General features: G+C 38.5%; 1 protein-coding gene across 5 annotated transcripts in view; it reads right to left on the bottom strand.

The window, feature by feature from the left end:
• CABIN1 (calcineurin binding protein 1) overlaps positions 1 to 17847 on the bottom strand; it is a 112959-nt gene that overhangs the window by 56707 nt on the left and 38405 nt on the right. For all 5 annotated transcript variants that reach the window (XM_084538885.1, XM_084538889.1, XM_084538888.1 and 2 more), the window contains 2 exons: positions 16664 to 17001; positions 9930 to 10043 (listed from right to left, as the gene is read on the bottom strand). In XM_084538885.1, the coding sequence (XP_084395011.1) occupies positions 9930 to 10043; positions 16664 to 17001 (452 nt within the window). The remainder of the gene's footprint in view (positions 1 to 9929; positions 10044 to 16663; positions 17002 to 17847) is intronic.

The following is a 17847-nucleotide window of genomic DNA, read 5'->3' as shown; positions in this document are numbered from 1 at the left end:
GTTTAAGTGCTCAACACTTGCAGGTTTACATATTAGCTATCATGCAAACACCAAAAAGTGTTCATGTTATGCCAGGAAATCCTACCTCCTCCACAGGAGCCAAAGAGTCTGGAATAATAATACACTACACAATATTCAAGATTTGTACTCCTCTAACTTGAGGAATTTTGCCAAAGACGGAGTACTGTTACTCAGATAACTCCTGCTTCAAACTCTTCATCTCAGCTCTGCAAAGTGGTACTGCAGTCAGCTCACGAACAGTTCATGCACTAACTACTGCAGAATGACAAAACATGTCCTTACCTATCATAGTCTGCCATCTTACTTCTTCGCCTCCATCTTAACCTTTTAATTTGGCCAGTTTTATCCTGCTGTATCCATTAAATTTAAAATATTTATCTATAAATACTCTCCACTTGCAGAGACATACACACAGACTTGTATCACTGCTCTCATCCCACACTCTCCTGTTTTCATTTTTACACTGAGGCAATGTGTGGCCATGAAAAACACTCAGATCCTTCTGCCGAGAGCTTTAATTCCAGGAATATTTCTCATGACATATGCTGCTTTAATAAAAAAAAAAAATAAATCTACTTTCACTATTAATGTGCAATGAAAGTTGTAATAAATCACTGTAAGTTTTAGAATGTTACTGAGCTGTACATCTCCTTGTGGCTGGTTTTGCATTCTCTTACTGCCATTTGGCTCCTTTAACCTTCACAGTAAGGTTGGTCTTTTTATACAGGCAAGATACAGGAATGAAAAAACCTCACTGCAATATCTGGAATATGGAACAGGCAAGTGCTGTACTGAGCAAGATCAGATACAGAACTGACATCTACCGCAACAGCAGCCCCGGGAACATCTTCAAAATGAAAGATACGGAAGCAGTAGAGAAAATTGCATTGATTAATGCCACAGAATTCTCTTAACATACAACTGGCAGAAAGAGCTCATCAAAAACATACAGTGGAAAAAACACACTTCATCTTGGATATGTCATACAGAGCTTCACCTAAGCAAGCGGTGTTTTAGAAAATTGCTCTGTTTGAGAAGGTTTTGATCCTGGCAATACATTTAATGTATCTGTTTTAGAACAAAAGGAAAGGGTTTTTAAAAAACTGAGGTGTGACTTCAGACACACACACATTATTTTCAGCACTGTTGTGCGAACTTTACACTTCAATAGTAACAGGACTTAGAAGAAACCTTTCAGTACCAGGCTGTAAGAATTTGGGAAAAGTGAAACACCAACGCCAGCTAACTAAACTTAAAATTCTGTGTCTTAGGTTTGCTTCTAAAATTCCTAATTTACTGTTTTCTGCTTTTGTTTGCTTTGTTTTGTTTATGTGGTGGTCTACACTGGAATAACAGTTCTTGCCATTTATTTCTATGATAAAAGTAGGATAAATGACTGACAGTAAGAAGCCACAAGAACTAGTCTAATAAGCAGGTAGTAGACATATAAAACCATGCATTTTAAAGACCTTTCATGGTTCATTGCCTTAAAACTCTTTTTTACATGTCCTACTGTATTTATAAATCCTCAATAGATTTTTTAATACATACATATATATATTTCTTTTAAGGGAAAGAACCTAGCACTACTTTAAAACGAACCCTGTTAAGCGTCTAAAGGTCACTCTCCCATCCATATCTGATACAAAGCTGACAGATGGCAAAATCAAATTATGGATTTATTCCTTGCACATATGTAAAAGGACACTCATCACACATTATCCCAGCAAACCAGCACCCACCCTTCAAATGCTGTTTAGACAGGGTAAAATGGTTGCTGTTAAACTTTTAAGACCCAGCTTAAAAACTAACTGCTTTATGTCCTGTAACACACTACAACCTCCACGACAACTGCTCTGCTATAAAGCCCTGTCTTCACTTTTTCAGGGTTGTTTGTTTTCCAGCTCACCTTCGTCTAAAAATTCATCTAGTCAGTAAAGGAAACTTTTCCTAGGGAAACAAAATAGGAAAAACAAAAAACTAAAAACAAGAAACCCACCCTGTTTAATATCCACTGGCACAAACGACAGTTTAAAACCCCGTGCCTGTATCTCCAGGGATTTAGATTTATTGGCATCTGTGCTAGCGAGGTTTTGGAAGCCTGCAAAGCTAGCCAGAAAGAACAGTGTGTATATATTGAGACAGAAAACCTTGTGAACGACGGACATTTTTCACTGATGAGTTCTGTTTTTCCAAGAGGATGGAGTGAAGAACTGTAAATAACATGTTGGGCAGAGGTTGAAAAAGTTATCTAGCTTTTTATAGGCAACTTTAAGACTTCATTGCTTACTGGCTTTCTGGTCTTAGTCCAATCACTACGAAAGTTTCACTTGCACAGTTAACTCTTTGCTTACCTTTGTTTGCAGAGTTGGTATTAAGATTGCACAAGAGAGAGCGAGCACGCAGAAGAGCAAGCAAGAGAGAACAAGAGAAAATACTCCTTTGCACCCACTAAAAGCATTCTTCCAATTAAAATGTTAGAAAATCTGGGCAGGAGGCGTATGAGTAGAATCACATTAACTTTACAACTGAAAAAAAAAACCATGGGGGAAAGAAGGAAAATGGCTAGCTACTGGCAGAACAACTGTCAGAAAAGAAATTGTGAAATCTTAACTCTCGTTATGGAGGCAACTAGTATCAGTTTCGCACTCTCCCCTTCCCCAGTAGAACCCATCTGTCATGCTAGACAAAAAAAAAAAAAAAAGGAAATTAATATGACTAAAATGTCGATTTTCTAAAAGGCACCTTTTCTACGTAGAAAAGATCTGCCTGCTTTTGATATAGACAATAACAACAGTAAATTTTAAAAAGAGTAAGAGAAAACAGTGATTTTCTTCCACACAGACACTTTACAAAATTGACTTTCAGTCCTAGTCTCAGAAAAGGGTAGGTTGCCACCTCATTATGCATTTTAATTAATGAAACTATATGAAATCCAAGCTTTCATTAAAAAAAGTTTATAGACTTGATGCAAAAATAACCTCACAAATATGAATCATATTTAACTGATGCAAACATGCCTTCCTGCACCTGCACAATGATTTGTTAGCACGAGTTCCTCTACCTTGTGATTCAGTGGACATTCAAACAACCGGTGCTCAGAACTGAGCGTCCACTTCTGTGCCATGGTACTGCTCCCCAGAGGGTACCCTGAAGGAAAACTGAGGAAACTAACAAAGACCAAAAAGGAAGAAAATCAAGGAACAAAGGATGGGAAAAACACCGATTTGGTTTCACTCTTCCATCTTCCACACTTTAGCTTCTACCATAATGACAAAACAACTGACATTTATACAGCTGATTTCATTTACAAATTAAGTCATAGGATTATGGAATTGTTTGCTTCAGTAGGGACTCCTGGAGGGTTTATTTATTTACTCCGAGGAAGCTTTCTACACAAATATCTCCTCACCCACACCAGAAATGGTTTTCTCACGCAGCTGAAGAACAATAGCTTTGTAATGACATTAGGCAGGAATGCAGGCAAAGCAATGAAGTACTTGTTAAAATTTCAGGGGAAGCAAGCTGGGCAGGCAGCATGGTGGCTCATCTGCATCCCCAGCACAGTACAGCAAGGCCACCAGTTGTCTCGTCTTAGGGAGGGGTGCTGGCTGAGCCCAGCAGCCCTGGCTCACACGAGCACCTTCGCAGCAAAGCTTCCCTGCAGCACTGAGTCTGCTAACAGCACTCCAGGGCACTGCTGACAGTCCTCGTTTCTAACTTGTCAACCATTTCATCAAGTAGCTGGCTCTCCTAGCAGGGGAAGAAACTGTGTGTCTTTTACTGAACTTAACATCTGAATACTTCATAATCAGCAGAAAGCTGGCATTAAGAATTTGCATTTACTGAACGGCACTTGTACAGAGTAGAAAAACTCTCCCTTAGGGTGTATTAGGGCCTGCAGAGTGAAAACAGATATTGCACAGATAGAATATGGCCATCTCCTGAAAAGATTAAGAACAACTCCGTCTTTCAAAGTACATAGGGACTTATCCATCCTTTAACCAGATATCTCTATCTGCCCACCCCATAAAGAAGAATAAATATATTGTACTATTAATATCTGTTGTTGTTATACTATCATTATTTCGTTTTATCCAGCTGTATAGAAGGTCAGTGTTAATGGTGGAGGTCATCTTTTCTAGACACTTTTTCTGTGTAGCACCTATTAAATGGTACTAACTCTAATTAGAGTGTTAGCTAGCTGCTGGAATCAGAAGTTTTTTTAAAATTAAACCTTGATTCCTTTATGATTTGTTTCCTTGTGGTTGCATAAAAATGACATACAAAACACTAAAAATGGCATCCAAAACACTCAGAAGCAAGACAAGCAAAATCAAGTAACTAAGACCTTGTGATTTCTGGCATGTCACTTGTGACTTCTAAAAAACTGAATTGGCATCTTCTCATACTCACATGAGGTGTTAGAAGTGCTAAAAAGACCAACATTTTTTCAAAAAATTGCAAGCAATCACAAATAAGCTCAAATATAATGATAAATTCTCCTACAGCCCCCATAAATAACTGGGCACAAAATCCCACCATGCTGAGGCACAGTCTCAACTCACATGGATGCACGGTACATTTCTTCAAGCTCTTTCCCTTTCCTCCCAATCTAATTCAAACGGTACCAGTTCTCTTAAGGAGACTCATTTTCCACACAGCAGATGTCTAGGAGCTGGAAGCACACTTGCCAACTGAAAAGACACACACACAACTGATGAGCAGGAGAAGAGTAACCCAGATCTATCACCAGCCAAGGACAGGAAGGAAAGCAGAGCAGTTAAAGTTCTGGGCCAGTGATTTGAGTCAGCTGTTGCCACCAGTTTCAGGGTTTTCCAATGCACAGTAAGAAACAAGCAACCTGAGGCTCCAGTCAAGCTCCATGATCAGCCTTGGAGAGCTGCCCTTGGCCCTTTGGTGTCCTTCAGATCAATATCAGTAGCAAACTCAGGCTGGATAGAACAATGCCTGGGAGACCAAACAGATCTCATTTCATAATGGAGAGCACCCTAACAGATTTCACTCTGCCCTTGGATGATATACACACAGTTATCTCTATCACATCACATGGCCAACAGGCATTAAATTCTGTAGCAAATGTTGCATTTTAATTCAAGTTATGGGAATATAAATTAATGCTGAGGTCATACTTCAGGAGCTGGGTTAAAAACAAAAGAAGGTCTGCATCAGATCAAAAGAAAAGCCCATATACTGAGTGCCATATTTCTGACAGTGACCAGTAATATACGACTAAGGGAAGATACACAAACAACTGAGGCATACAATGAAACTTCCTTGATAGAACTTCCCAGCTTCTAGGAAAGCTGAGGCATGTTGCCTTTTTTTTTTTTTCCCTCCAATAATCCTGATCAACTTTACCTCCATGATTTTATATTGAAGGCTATTATGAAATCTCTATTTCCTACATCTTAAATTCGCCCACATGGCTTGCGTTGTACAGAACTCCAAAGCAGAGTCAGTCCTTGCAGCTTGCTCACTTTGCAGAATCAATTTTCCTCTGGAAAGACAGAGATGTAACCCCCAGAACCTGAAACACAGCCTGGGAAAGAACCTGCTACAAGAAATTAACAATGTGCCTGCTGGTTATTGCCCTGCCCCTAGAAACTTGCAGTACCAAACTTTAAGGCTTTATTCTTCAGCTGCTTAGCATCCAGATCTTGCAGCTCTGTACAGCACACGTCTACTGCAGCGCCTGCTCTCACCCAGTAGGACAATGGCAATTAAAGTGAAACCACTGCTCTCTCTCAGCTTCTGGCTCCCAGTGGACTCTACCTTACTTTGACCCTGCTCACTCAGACCACAGAACAAAGAGCTTTGGGGATACAGAAGTGAATAAAAATACTGCATTTCTTCTGGAATTTGAAATAGAGCAATTAGCCTTACCGGTTTGCAGCCCTGCAAGGCTTAATGCACACGAATGTCTGCATTATAGTAAAATTGTGCACATGCATGGTTTCCATATATACCTTACATGGGGACCAGTTACCAAAGATGGACATCAAGACCTTTATTACAGGAAAGCGTGCCAGGAAAATACAAATACTGTACATTAAGCCATATGGAGAAGTTACTGAAACACCGAGCCCAACCATCAAAATGCTTCTTCCACAATCACCACCCACCCACAGACTGATGAATACCCATCATCTGCGCACAAAGTTTAACTTTGTTTTATTAATAGTGCTATGAAATCTGAATAAATAAAAAAGTACCCTACTATATAAAGCCATGTTATGTTTGTTTTTTTTCTCCGGTGAATTAATTTCTAATTTAGTTACTATAGAAACCATTCTGGAGCCCTCTAAATTAAAACAAGAAGAGTCTTGCTATATATTTACACACATACACACACATAGAAGAGGAAAGCTGGAGCAAACCTTTATACACAGGTTCCAGAGAAAAGTACAACAAAAAAGACTTGGACATTCATTTATGGAAACACTGCTAAAACTCCTGCAAGTCTAACTGCAACAATCACTGCACCGACCCTAGAACATCAGGGCTGTTCTCTTCTGTTTGGGAAGCAGCAAAGTACAACACAGTGAGCATGCTTTACATAAAACATAGAAAGGCGAGTTCTCTGCATCCTGACACTCTCCTAATATGCCAGATGAGGAAACCAGGGCTAAGCAAAATGTGTCTTTTTTGCTCATTCTGAAGACAGCAAAAAATAAATTCAAAGAGATTTCAGACGCAGCTGAGTGACAGTTAACAAATTAGCCAACAGACTGTGACACACAGATTCAGACCTGCAAACCCCCAGTAAAATTTAACGGGAGGCAGCTTTACCCAGGTTTCTTTCTTTTCATACAGTGCTCTCATAAACATTTCATAAATAATTCTACTAGGAGTATGCATGATTTATAAAACGTCTGGGAGGAACCGGCTGGCACAGTCCCTACTTGTCTTTGAGCTGCTCAGCTTTCTCCCTTGCCCACTGTTGTTTGTACTTGTAAAACTGAGTCAGCTATAATTTCAACAACCCTGAATCTTCTGTACAAAAGATTAAAAACTATCGCTACTTGCTCCAAAGGAAAAAGGTATTTCAACGGTAAAATATATACAGAAAGCCACTCAGACATTAATTCTTTTCTACCACAGGCTAAAGAGTTCTCAAAAACAAAACCAAGCATGTTATATGGAAGTAAACAAACACCCTCAGCAAAGTGTTTTTGTTGAAATTACCCCAGAGGGCATTACCAAGCTTAGGAAATCTTAAGGTTGGCCATTTAATTTCTAAGATTACACGTAGTTGCTTACTTGCATAGAGCTCCACAGAGTTCTGCTTTATCACCTGACTCTCTGTGAAGACACTAGCTGGGACAGTGGGCTGTACACCATCTGTACGCAAGGGATGACACACGAGTCTGCATTCTGAGCGCTGACCCAGATGGTGCAGCCCATGTGCTTACCCGCTGCCTGGCTAGGAGCTCTGCATGAGAACAAGCTAGTTAGCTGAGGTTTAACCCAGACAAAATCAATGCAGTGGCAGAGAGGTTTTTTTCAAGCTGTTCACAGATTTCGGTTTGTCCAATTCTGGAACGTTAGAGGCACTAACAGGCTTTTTTTTTTTTTTTTTTCCATGGTACTTGTAGCCATTTCTCTCTTGGATCTGGATTTTCTCACCATGCTATGTTTGTGTCATCTGTACTGGATTACTGCCACACGTTCTACACAGAGTGCTACTTGAAGAGAATTTTGAAAATATAGCTGGTAGAAAATGACATCACCAAATATTTAATCATGCTTAGCTTATCACGTATATTGTACCTGCTAGCAGCGAGTCTAACCTACATGCCTGCAGGAATAAGTCAGGACATTAGCAAAGATTTACAAAGGCCTCCACAAGTAGTTTTGTCCATCTGAGGCACTCTGTGGTTACAATGTCATCACAGCTGAGATGCACTGCAATGTTTGAGACCCAAACTGAAACGTCTCCAGCCTGGAGGCAGTGTTCTACCTGGATGACTGCAGACTAACATTGTCCTCCTCTGTTGGCAAACCTAAATCCAAGCTGAGGTCATCATTCTCACACATCTGCTCCCTGTTCTAACAGTATTGCTGGGACAGTACAAGCATATACCTTTCATTAAGACTACCTTTTATTTCAAAGTGTTTAATTTGTTATTAAATAAAATTAATAACACTAAATTATGCAAATTAAGTTGTTGTTTTACAAAACAGAATTATTACACAGCTATCTAGTATCTATACAAGCACTTTCCATCCTTCAGCATACAAAAGGATCAATATGTGAAGTAAGGAATGATTGTTTTATAAAACAACACTGGAGAACATCCACCTAGGGATACAATGGAATCTACCTTTCAATTAAATTATCTGGCATTAGCATTCAGACACTAGACACGATTTAGGTCAGCCAGTGATCTCTCTGAATGTGGTAATTCCCATTTTCAAGTAGAAACATTCCCTTATCCATGTTGCTCAGTTGCCCACTGCTTACCTCCATACATGAAAATACAGGATGCTCTTGACACTTAACCCTGCAATGATGAACAAGTCGGCTTTGATCATGCAAAGCGCACACTTGACTTTAAGCATGCTGAATAATTTCATTAACATCTATGAGGATACTTGGTTAGCTGGACCACAGCCAAGGCATTCACTAGCTTGAAGAGTTAATCACACTGCAGGATTCTTAAGGGAGAATGCAGACAAGTATTAAAGGGAAATAACCAGAACAAAGCCCTGTAATCATCAACCAGGTCACAACTTTTTGGTCTACACTCTGCCAGGCTGATGGTATTGGTTAATCAAGACTTCTTTCCAGAAAGATGGAAGGACATCGCTCATTTTGCAAACAGATCCATGACACAATTTTGAATCAGTCAGCGTTCCTTAGCTGTTCAGCCCAGCTGAGGGATTATAATCAATCAGGGGAAAGCACTTACTGTATACTTACCGAGAAGTATGCACAGAAGTACTAATTAATACAACATACAACAAAGATGAAGACAGATGTTAACAGATACAAAATAATAAAAACCAACACAGAAGAATTACGATATTAAAACAGAGCTAGGACATAGCACTGGATGGGAAAGCAGAGACTAAATTCTGTCACTATAGTCATGGGCAACCATATCACATATACATCATCCAGAAAGAAACAAAACATCTCTAGGTCCTTCTCACACATCATAAGCCACAAAACAGCTACAGAATTCTTTCATGAAAGAGAAGGCACAAAAAACTAGAACATATCACAGAGAAGCCGAAGATATTGAAGACAACAGCAATGCACTTAAGTCTCAGTCACAGCAGGGAATTTAATAAGCGCTCATCTAAGTATTGAAAGTATTGTGTCCCATGTTACTGAGAGGGGCACAGACAATCCTGTGGCCTAAAAGATATCACAGACACAGGGACAGCCTACAAGACAGTGTTGCTACTACTGTGTGACTTGGAAAAACTTTCTGCTGAGCCATACTACAGAAGCTGAATACAAGGAAGCTCCTTCCAAATCCTGACATTTCTTAGGGCAACTAGTTTAAGCGAACTACTAGTCCAGCTGAGAAAGATTAAACAGCAGCATAATTTAGACGAACAGAATTATAAATTTTATAAAGGTCTCAAGCACCAATTATATGGTAAATGATGTGTAACTGGGAAGCATTGATGCCTTCCCGTGTTTTCAAGCTCATCAGAAATAAACCCTCTAATGTGTTTCCCTCCAAGAGGAAAAAACCCAAGCAAAAAATATCTCCATAATAGAACTCTAGTTTTCCTTTCGCTAATTGTGTGGCTCATTTAATGTGCCTTTGCTGAATTTTACAGCCTTTTGCAAGCCTTTCAAATGAGAAACAGGTGTTAAAACAATGGCTGAGAAAGTAAAGATCTGTTTATCAATGGTATAAACTTACATTGAAGAAATTCGTCTTGTTCCTCTCGCAGAAGAGGCCCTGTGCAGGCATGTGCTTCAGCTGCTGCCAGGGGACAGTGCTGCCCAGCAGCACGTCGCGGGCCCACTGCAGGTTCTGTGGAAGAAATGGGGCAGGTGAGTTGCAGGCAGGGGCAGATAATGTCCTTGTGGGTAGAAGTACAAAAAGTGCTCACTTGCTTTTATTGAATACCCTGTATTGTGATTTCTCATTTCCCAGATAGCTGCTGTTCCAGCAGTATTTGTAGAAACATGGGACTTGGGGATGACATCCCTTGGGAAGCAGAAGCCAGCTTGCTTCTCAGAGCAAGCACTGAGGACTGATCAGCCCCAGTAGAGAATTAGTCAGTTCCCTACAGCTGCTGAATCCAGCTTCATACCAACAAGTTTTGTTTTCTTGCTTTGTTTTATTTCTTTTAAATTGTCTTCGTTTATTGAGATCCACTTGCTGTCTCCTGTCACCTACAGAAAACTGCACTATAAGCATATTTAGAACACCTAAAATTTTGTTAAAAGATGAATTAAAGCACAATATTAAATAATTTATACATAAAATACAGTTTCTCACCAAACTGTGGAGCTCAGTGTCCTGGATATCTCACAGCCTTCCTCCAGGCTCTTTGTGCCCACCCCACCACCCCTGCCATTCTTCTCTGGCCCTCCAACCCTCCAGTTTGCCCCACCACACTCTCAAAGTCACCTCCCTTAGCCCTTCCCCAGGGCTAGCCACCAGCTAAGAGTATACACCAGTTCTACCACCAAACAGAAGAGGTAACCAGTAAGCCCAAACTGCAGCCTTCTTTTACTGGGGTGGTTAATTCAGGCCTTTTATCTTTCTACTCAGCCGTTGCCCTCCATATAATTTTACTTAATCTCCTTGAAAAATTCCATGCTTGTCATCGAATTTAGTTAAAAGTGCTCAAGGAGTTCACAAAGAAAGCATTGGGAGGAGAATAAATGATAGACAACAATCAAAAATTCATAAAAGCACTAGTTCAATGCATGAACATCTCTTGTGTAGTGGAGAACTAGGGACAGCTGTTGGCTCCAGGCATAACATGGTATTTAGGATTACTAGCAGATGAGACAATTATTAATCGTAAGGCTTTACTGACAGAGGTTTGTGTTACTTCATTTTATTTCTTTCGGTATTAGAAAGTAGTATTAGGCTGTGCTTTGTCTTGTTTTGGTGGTGGTGTTTTTTTGTTTGTTTGTTTTCCTTAAAACTTAACAGAGCAAACAACTGAAAGAGGAAGCTGTTTGGTTCTATAGAGGCAAGTTATAATGGTGAATTCTGATTTGTTGTCAGTGGGCTGGAGATACACTTCTGTGAATCATAAATTTGATTTAATCATGTCCATCCAACAAGTATATTCCACTTGTAAAATTGCCTCAATACTTTTTTGTTGTTGTTAACAAAAAACTTAGCTTGTTTTCCAGATGGTTTTCTTTATAAGATTCTGGTGAAACAGTAAAAGCCGCGCCTAATCATAAGCACTTGGTCCTAATGACAGTAGTCATGCAGAAACCTCCAACGTCTTACAGAACTGGAGCATCCATTTTAGCAAAATGCTAAAGGGATTGTTATGGATTCATGTGCAAGAGAGCTGAACATTGGAAATATTAACCAGATATTTACGGATGTCAAAAATACTTCATTCAGAGAATGGATATAGAGTACTTACACAGGACCTTCCTAATTGCAACATACAACTGTCAAGGGTTTGTGTAGCTTTCCCTCTGGTAAGGGACGAATACACGTTCATTCACAAATATCACAAGGTACTTCCTGGCTAGTCAGGGTGACCACTCAATTTAATAATGTCAAATTTAAGATTGAAGAAAGCAAAGTATATAAACCTGACCTTTTCTTTCTTTCTTTTTTTTTTTTTTTAAACCATACTGCTTTTGTACTATGTCTTTCTGTAATTCTATTGACCTATGACTATAAAATACTCTGAGATACATAAAGAAGAAAATACAACAAAAAAAGAACCTACAAAAGCTTGGTCTTCCACGAAAGCCATCCTGTTTTGAATGAAATCAGAATCCAGCAAAAATAAGCCTACCGTAACTCTCATGAGCCAGGCACATAAATGTTTTATTTTATGTCAATCATAGTCATCATATGCATAAGAATATTCAAAGTGTGAAAAACAAAAGAAAAAATTGCCTAATTTTTTAGCCATGTGATCTTACTGTTAAAACCACTGCATAAAAAACAAAGGAAAACAAAATCCAAATCCCAGTCTAAACAAATTTTAGCTATAGATGTATCCTGAATCTTAGTTTTATACTGAAAATGGAAAGAGATCATTAAGTGCAGTGTCATGCCCTGGTGATCTGCTATGCACATTATACTGACCATTCACAGGCATGTATATGGGACATATAATTCACAGGCTTTTATTGAATATGATGACAGTAACCTAGCAAGGAGCAAAAAAGATCATTCAGACAAATGGTGCAATTATACGGTAACTTCACACAATCAAAACTAATGGGAATAAAAGATGTAGCTACAGACTCTCCACTACCCTTCTTCTTAAATCATCATGATCAGTGATTCCCAGCAAATATGCCTGAACAGGTCTTAACTCATTAGATTTCACAGACTCTTCTCTGCTTTGTTTTTGGCTGATGAAGTTATTAGGAGTGGGTAAAGGGATTCAGGACATAGCAAAAGAGATTTATTCCTCCTGGCACACTGCTTGCTGGTCTGAAATGCTGGATTTAGCTTTCTGACTCAGGGAAATTACAAAGCATTCTTTCCGGTTCAGCTGTTGCCTCCCACATCTTCATCACCCCAAGATTCAAAGCCAAGATGACTGACAGGGTACAATAACTTGCAGAAAAGTTTACCGCATTGTTCAAGAGGGAAAGAAAAATCGTTTATGGTCAACCAACTGGAAATCTGAGGCGCTTCAGAGACAGATACCCTTTAGCTCAAGGGTGTCAAAAGCCACTAATTCCTAACTTGGAAACTCCATGAAGTGTTGCTGAGAGGTGTACAGAACATCCTACTACGCTTTAATCCTTCCCTCTGTTTAAAAAAAAACAAAACAACACCAAACACACACCATAGCGTCACTGCATCAAATAGAAGAAAAATAAAAAGACTATTGACCTTGCAGGATAGCATTTTAAACAAACTTTTACAAACTGTTGCTACTTGAAAGGCTTAGATATATTAAACTTACAGATTATGCCTGTCTGTATGTTAAACCTACATATAATCTTGTAATTTATACATGCATATATTTATTATGCCTGTTTTGACTATCACGTCGGTAACATACGACAATATCTGACATTAATTTCTTCAGTCGACACCTAAATCAGAAAGACACTCAAACAATTCTAATTATTAGCACATCCACCGTTACCTTCCCAGAAAGAACATAAAACACAACTCATCAGTACATTCAGGCAGACCGCATTGTCTCTGTTGTGAAATGGATCATGGTTATTGGATCTCAGCAAGGACTCGGTATTACTAGCCTTAGAGTACATAAATTACTATGTCTCTACCCAGTTGATGGATGAGTAATATTATAAAATCTATGGGATAGAACAATATGACAGTGAATTCATAGTCTTCCTGAACAAAAATTCATAACCTCATCCCGAAAATGTAGCAGAGGACATTTCACTAGAAATAATCTAAGCCAGTCGTAAATGCATACCATGACACTGGAGCTGTGCTAATATTTTTTTTAAAAAGTATCTTTCACAAAACAAGTGGACTTTCACACTTCCTCAGTGAATACACAGAGGATCAGGTACTGAACTGCAACAGTTTGTCAAGTATCCCAGCTTTAAATTACTAATAGTATTTTATATACAGTGTTCACCATGATGGTAGCAAACGTTTGTCAAAAAGCATTACAAGATCTGTTAATAACGGACATAATAGAAGATATTAAAAAATCTAAAGTTATACAAACAGCATCTGTGAGCAGACCAAGGATTTTTTAATGCAGGATAAAAAAGCATGTGTTTTTATTTTCTGACAATCTACTGGTTGCAGAACGCCACTTCTACACACTGAACCCTGACACCATAACGCAGCTACTCACTGTCCACAAAGTGTTTTAGTTACAGTGATGAACAATCTCTTGCCAAGTTCTGTCTTCCTGCCCTTCCCAACTGTGCCAACAGCCACAGTGGAGGTAAAATCCTAACATCACAAAGGATGAAAACTTCTCTTCAAGAGAGACACAATGCAAACGGGAAACTAAAACTATTGCCCAAACTGGCAACGAAGTAACTTTTGAAAATTCACCCTTAAGTTCCTGTCTATTTGTTCCAATAAAAAACATCTATGTAAAAATTTGCTGTGATAACATAATAAAATAAATAGCCTCCAAAGAGTAAACAGGAATTTTGCAGGAAAAAACAATAGACTACATAGCCAAACAATGTTGAAAGATTTTGAAAAGGATGTTAAAAAAAACACACTCAACTATTTTTACTAATCTTGCAACAGCAAAGCCAGTAATACTGTAAAATGGGAGAAAACAGATTGCATATGGAAAATTTGTTTTTCTGTGCACTATGGAGGCCTGCCAATCTGCTCCTTTCCTGGCCAAACATGAATTTTGGCCATCAGTCTAAATTTTCATACATATTTCTGGCACTGGCACACAATTGCTGAATTTTCCAAGACGGTTATATACTTAAAATTAACCTCATGTTTCTAAAAATTTACCAGTAACCTAGTCTGCCCCCACAACAACTCAACCTGATCTAATTTACCTATTTTTTTTTTAAATCAGGCTCATCACCAGGATATCTAAGCATATTCCTTACTCCAATTGCTGCTGCAAATGCATAGATACATTTTGTGTTTTACATTTGCTCAGGAGTAAAACTTCCACTAGAAATGCAGTAGCGTACCATTAACACACAGATATTTGACATTGTTCTACAGAAGAATTCACATGAGGTGTCTAAGAAAAAATTACCATCTCCTGAAAGTATGTAGATTAAATACACTAGTAGGAAGATTTTTTTCTTCCAGTGTTGAGTAGTTGTTTGTTAAAAAAATAAATACAGATAGTAAAATGCAACAATACTAGCTGAAACCAACCTGATACCTACCAGGCTCAAACAGGCAAGATTCAATTTTTCTGAGTTCCAAGACAAGATAAATTTAGACAACACTGTGCATTTCATACAGAAAAACATCCAAAATCACTGAGCTGTTATTTTATATAGAGATACAAAGAGCAGAAGAAGAGGCATCATCACTGGGGAAAAAAAAAGATATTTTGGCAAGTAGTTCCTCAGGCAAGGACATGCTACTAGAACCAATGAATTGAAAACAGGCAGCCTTTCACTGTTGAAAGTTGATATAAAATCATTTGTCAGCAACAGTAATGACAGATTGCATGAATCTGCAGCTCCTCTTAATGATTAGCTCCATAAAAAAATTAACAACTGTCACATACAAACAGCATAAGAATGTTTTCAAAACATATTATCTTTAAAAAACGGTCATATTTTTCTGGATAATCACTCTACAGCCAAATGAAATATTCATCACCTTTCAATAGACTGCTAATACATGCTACTGCTCAATTTGCAGCAGTACTGTAAACGGGTGTTCTGCTACGAAGAAAACAGTATTAGTTGTTTCCATTACCTTCCTGCCCCTATTAGACAACACATTGGAAATTCAATTCACAAAAGCTTCAGTGGTGGGAAAGATAATTTGGGAAGCGATGCACTGCAGCATTTGCACAAGTTTTCCAAATACAAAATTTGTGAGCTCAAACCTTCATTCTGACAATTAGTGAAACAGCTCTCATAATTTCTGTTTACTTTTCATGCATGTTTTACTAGCATACTTCAGAAAGACAAAGGATTATAATAACAGAAGTATGTAATAACAGAAACATGCAGAAGTAAGATAAAATTTTAAATCAAAATAGTGGTGACTTGTAGCTCAAGGCTTTCAAAATTAATTTTACTATGAAGAACATGCAAAGATATTGGAAGGAAGTTATTTTACCCTCACTTTAAACTGAAACTGGTAATACTACAGTGACCAAGACATTGTTATGCCCATTTAACCCAAAATCATCAGCTAATGATCAGTAGGATCTCCAGCTGAATTTTATTCAATTATTTCTAAACAGCAAATAATTTTGTTGAACTAAATGGGATGTAAATACAAAGTAAAGGAGCTGGAGAAAAAAATTGTACATGTGCTGTTCAGAACATGGACCCAAACTGCTAGCGATCTCCACGCTCCGACACTGGGAAAACTTTCATTCTACAAAGACCTAGGATACCCAGAAAGTTTATCTTTGTCATGTGATGTGTTTACACCAACACTCATGAACTTCTGCTTCCAAGTAACTTTTCAGTCCAGTTACTCAGTAAAAGCAGCAAGTATCTTCAATTTTAAAAGAACATTTTCATTTATGTGACATATCTAAAAGGTAATTTTCTGGTGAATGACACAAAGTAACTTATTTCATCAATGAAAAAGGCGCGTTGTACTCATATGGCCTCACACACACAAATAAAACAATCTAGGAATCAAAGACTTCCCGAAGTACAGTTCCGGTCCAAACTGAACTAAACTTACCTGCTACATTTTAACACTGACTTCTGAATCAGTACAAACAGTAACACAGATTATTTACGGTATTCACAAATTTTACAACAAATGCAGCTAGTCAGCTATTCTATCAGTGGCCTGCTCACCTTGTGTGTTTTGCTGTATGTGTACAGATAAGCCAATCTGTAGAGACTCTTGTAGTGCTGAGGAAAGCGGCTGAGGCACAAACAGAAGGAGGCGATGCACTGCTCTGTCAGGAACTTCCGCTGCTCCTCAAGGTCTGCTGGAAGACCCTGAGGAAATTCAGATGAATCTCCACAAGGTTCAGCTTTCTTCTTGCAGTCCCACTGTGATGGTAGGAGGACTGCAGCTTTGGTGGGATTGCCAGAAGCAGGCTGAGGATCTAACAGAATTTTCTGGCCAGTAGGCTCAGCAGGATGGTAAGATTCTGAGCTTTCCAGCAGCTCTTCTGATTTTCCTGCCACTGAAATATTAAAAGAAGAAAAAATGACAATGAAAATGATAAAATGGCAAATGACCTATGCAAAATGACAAAAATGAACTACAACAAATGACAGTCCTTTTCTTCATTACAGCACAGACAGAATTAGCAAGTGAAAAAAGATGACGACTTATTAAACATTAAGAATAGACATCTTCAGCTTGTTAACAGAGCTACATACTGATCTCTCAATAGTCTTAGTTGGGCCTTTTACCTGTGCAGTAGTAAGAATTCAGCATACCTTACACAGTGCAGTGTATACTGTGTTGGAAGGTAACTGGGGAGGGAGGGGTGGTGGCAGAGGAAGACAGTAAGACTAAATTCAGTGAAATTCTATTGCAAAGAAAGGAACAGAAAATTAAAGCCACCCTGCCAAGTGAAACGTATTATTCTTAACAATCTATCTAGAAGAACACAATTCCAAAATAGACACAGACACACAGACACAGAATTTCTAGGTTGGAAGAGACCTCAAGATCATCGAGTCCAACCTCTGACCTAACGCTAGCAGTCCCCACTAAAAATACGAAAAGAACAATTAGCAGCAGCTAATCTGGCCTTTTGGATAATGCATGACCTACAGTTTTACCCAAATATTTTTGTAGTCAACTTGGTAACTCATAATTGGTCTATCTTTTCATGAAGGATATCAAATCTTACTTCAGAAAAGATCTGTGACAACAGGAGCTTGCAATTTTACTGTCTTACCTTTCCTAAGATAAAGAGCCTCTTGCATTATATCTCATCTCTAGCCTAGAGATTTACTAAAGTATACTTCGTACTCAAGTATGAAGCTGCTCCTTTTTCTCCAATAGAGCTGAACGTCAA

Source organism: Aythya ferina, assembly GCF_964211825.1.
Source record: "Aythya ferina genome assembly, chromosome: 17".
Taxonomy (NCBI): Eukaryota; Metazoa; Chordata; class Aves; order Anseriformes; family Anatidae; genus Aythya; species Aythya ferina.
This window is presented reverse-complemented; position numbering and strand designations above follow the sequence as displayed.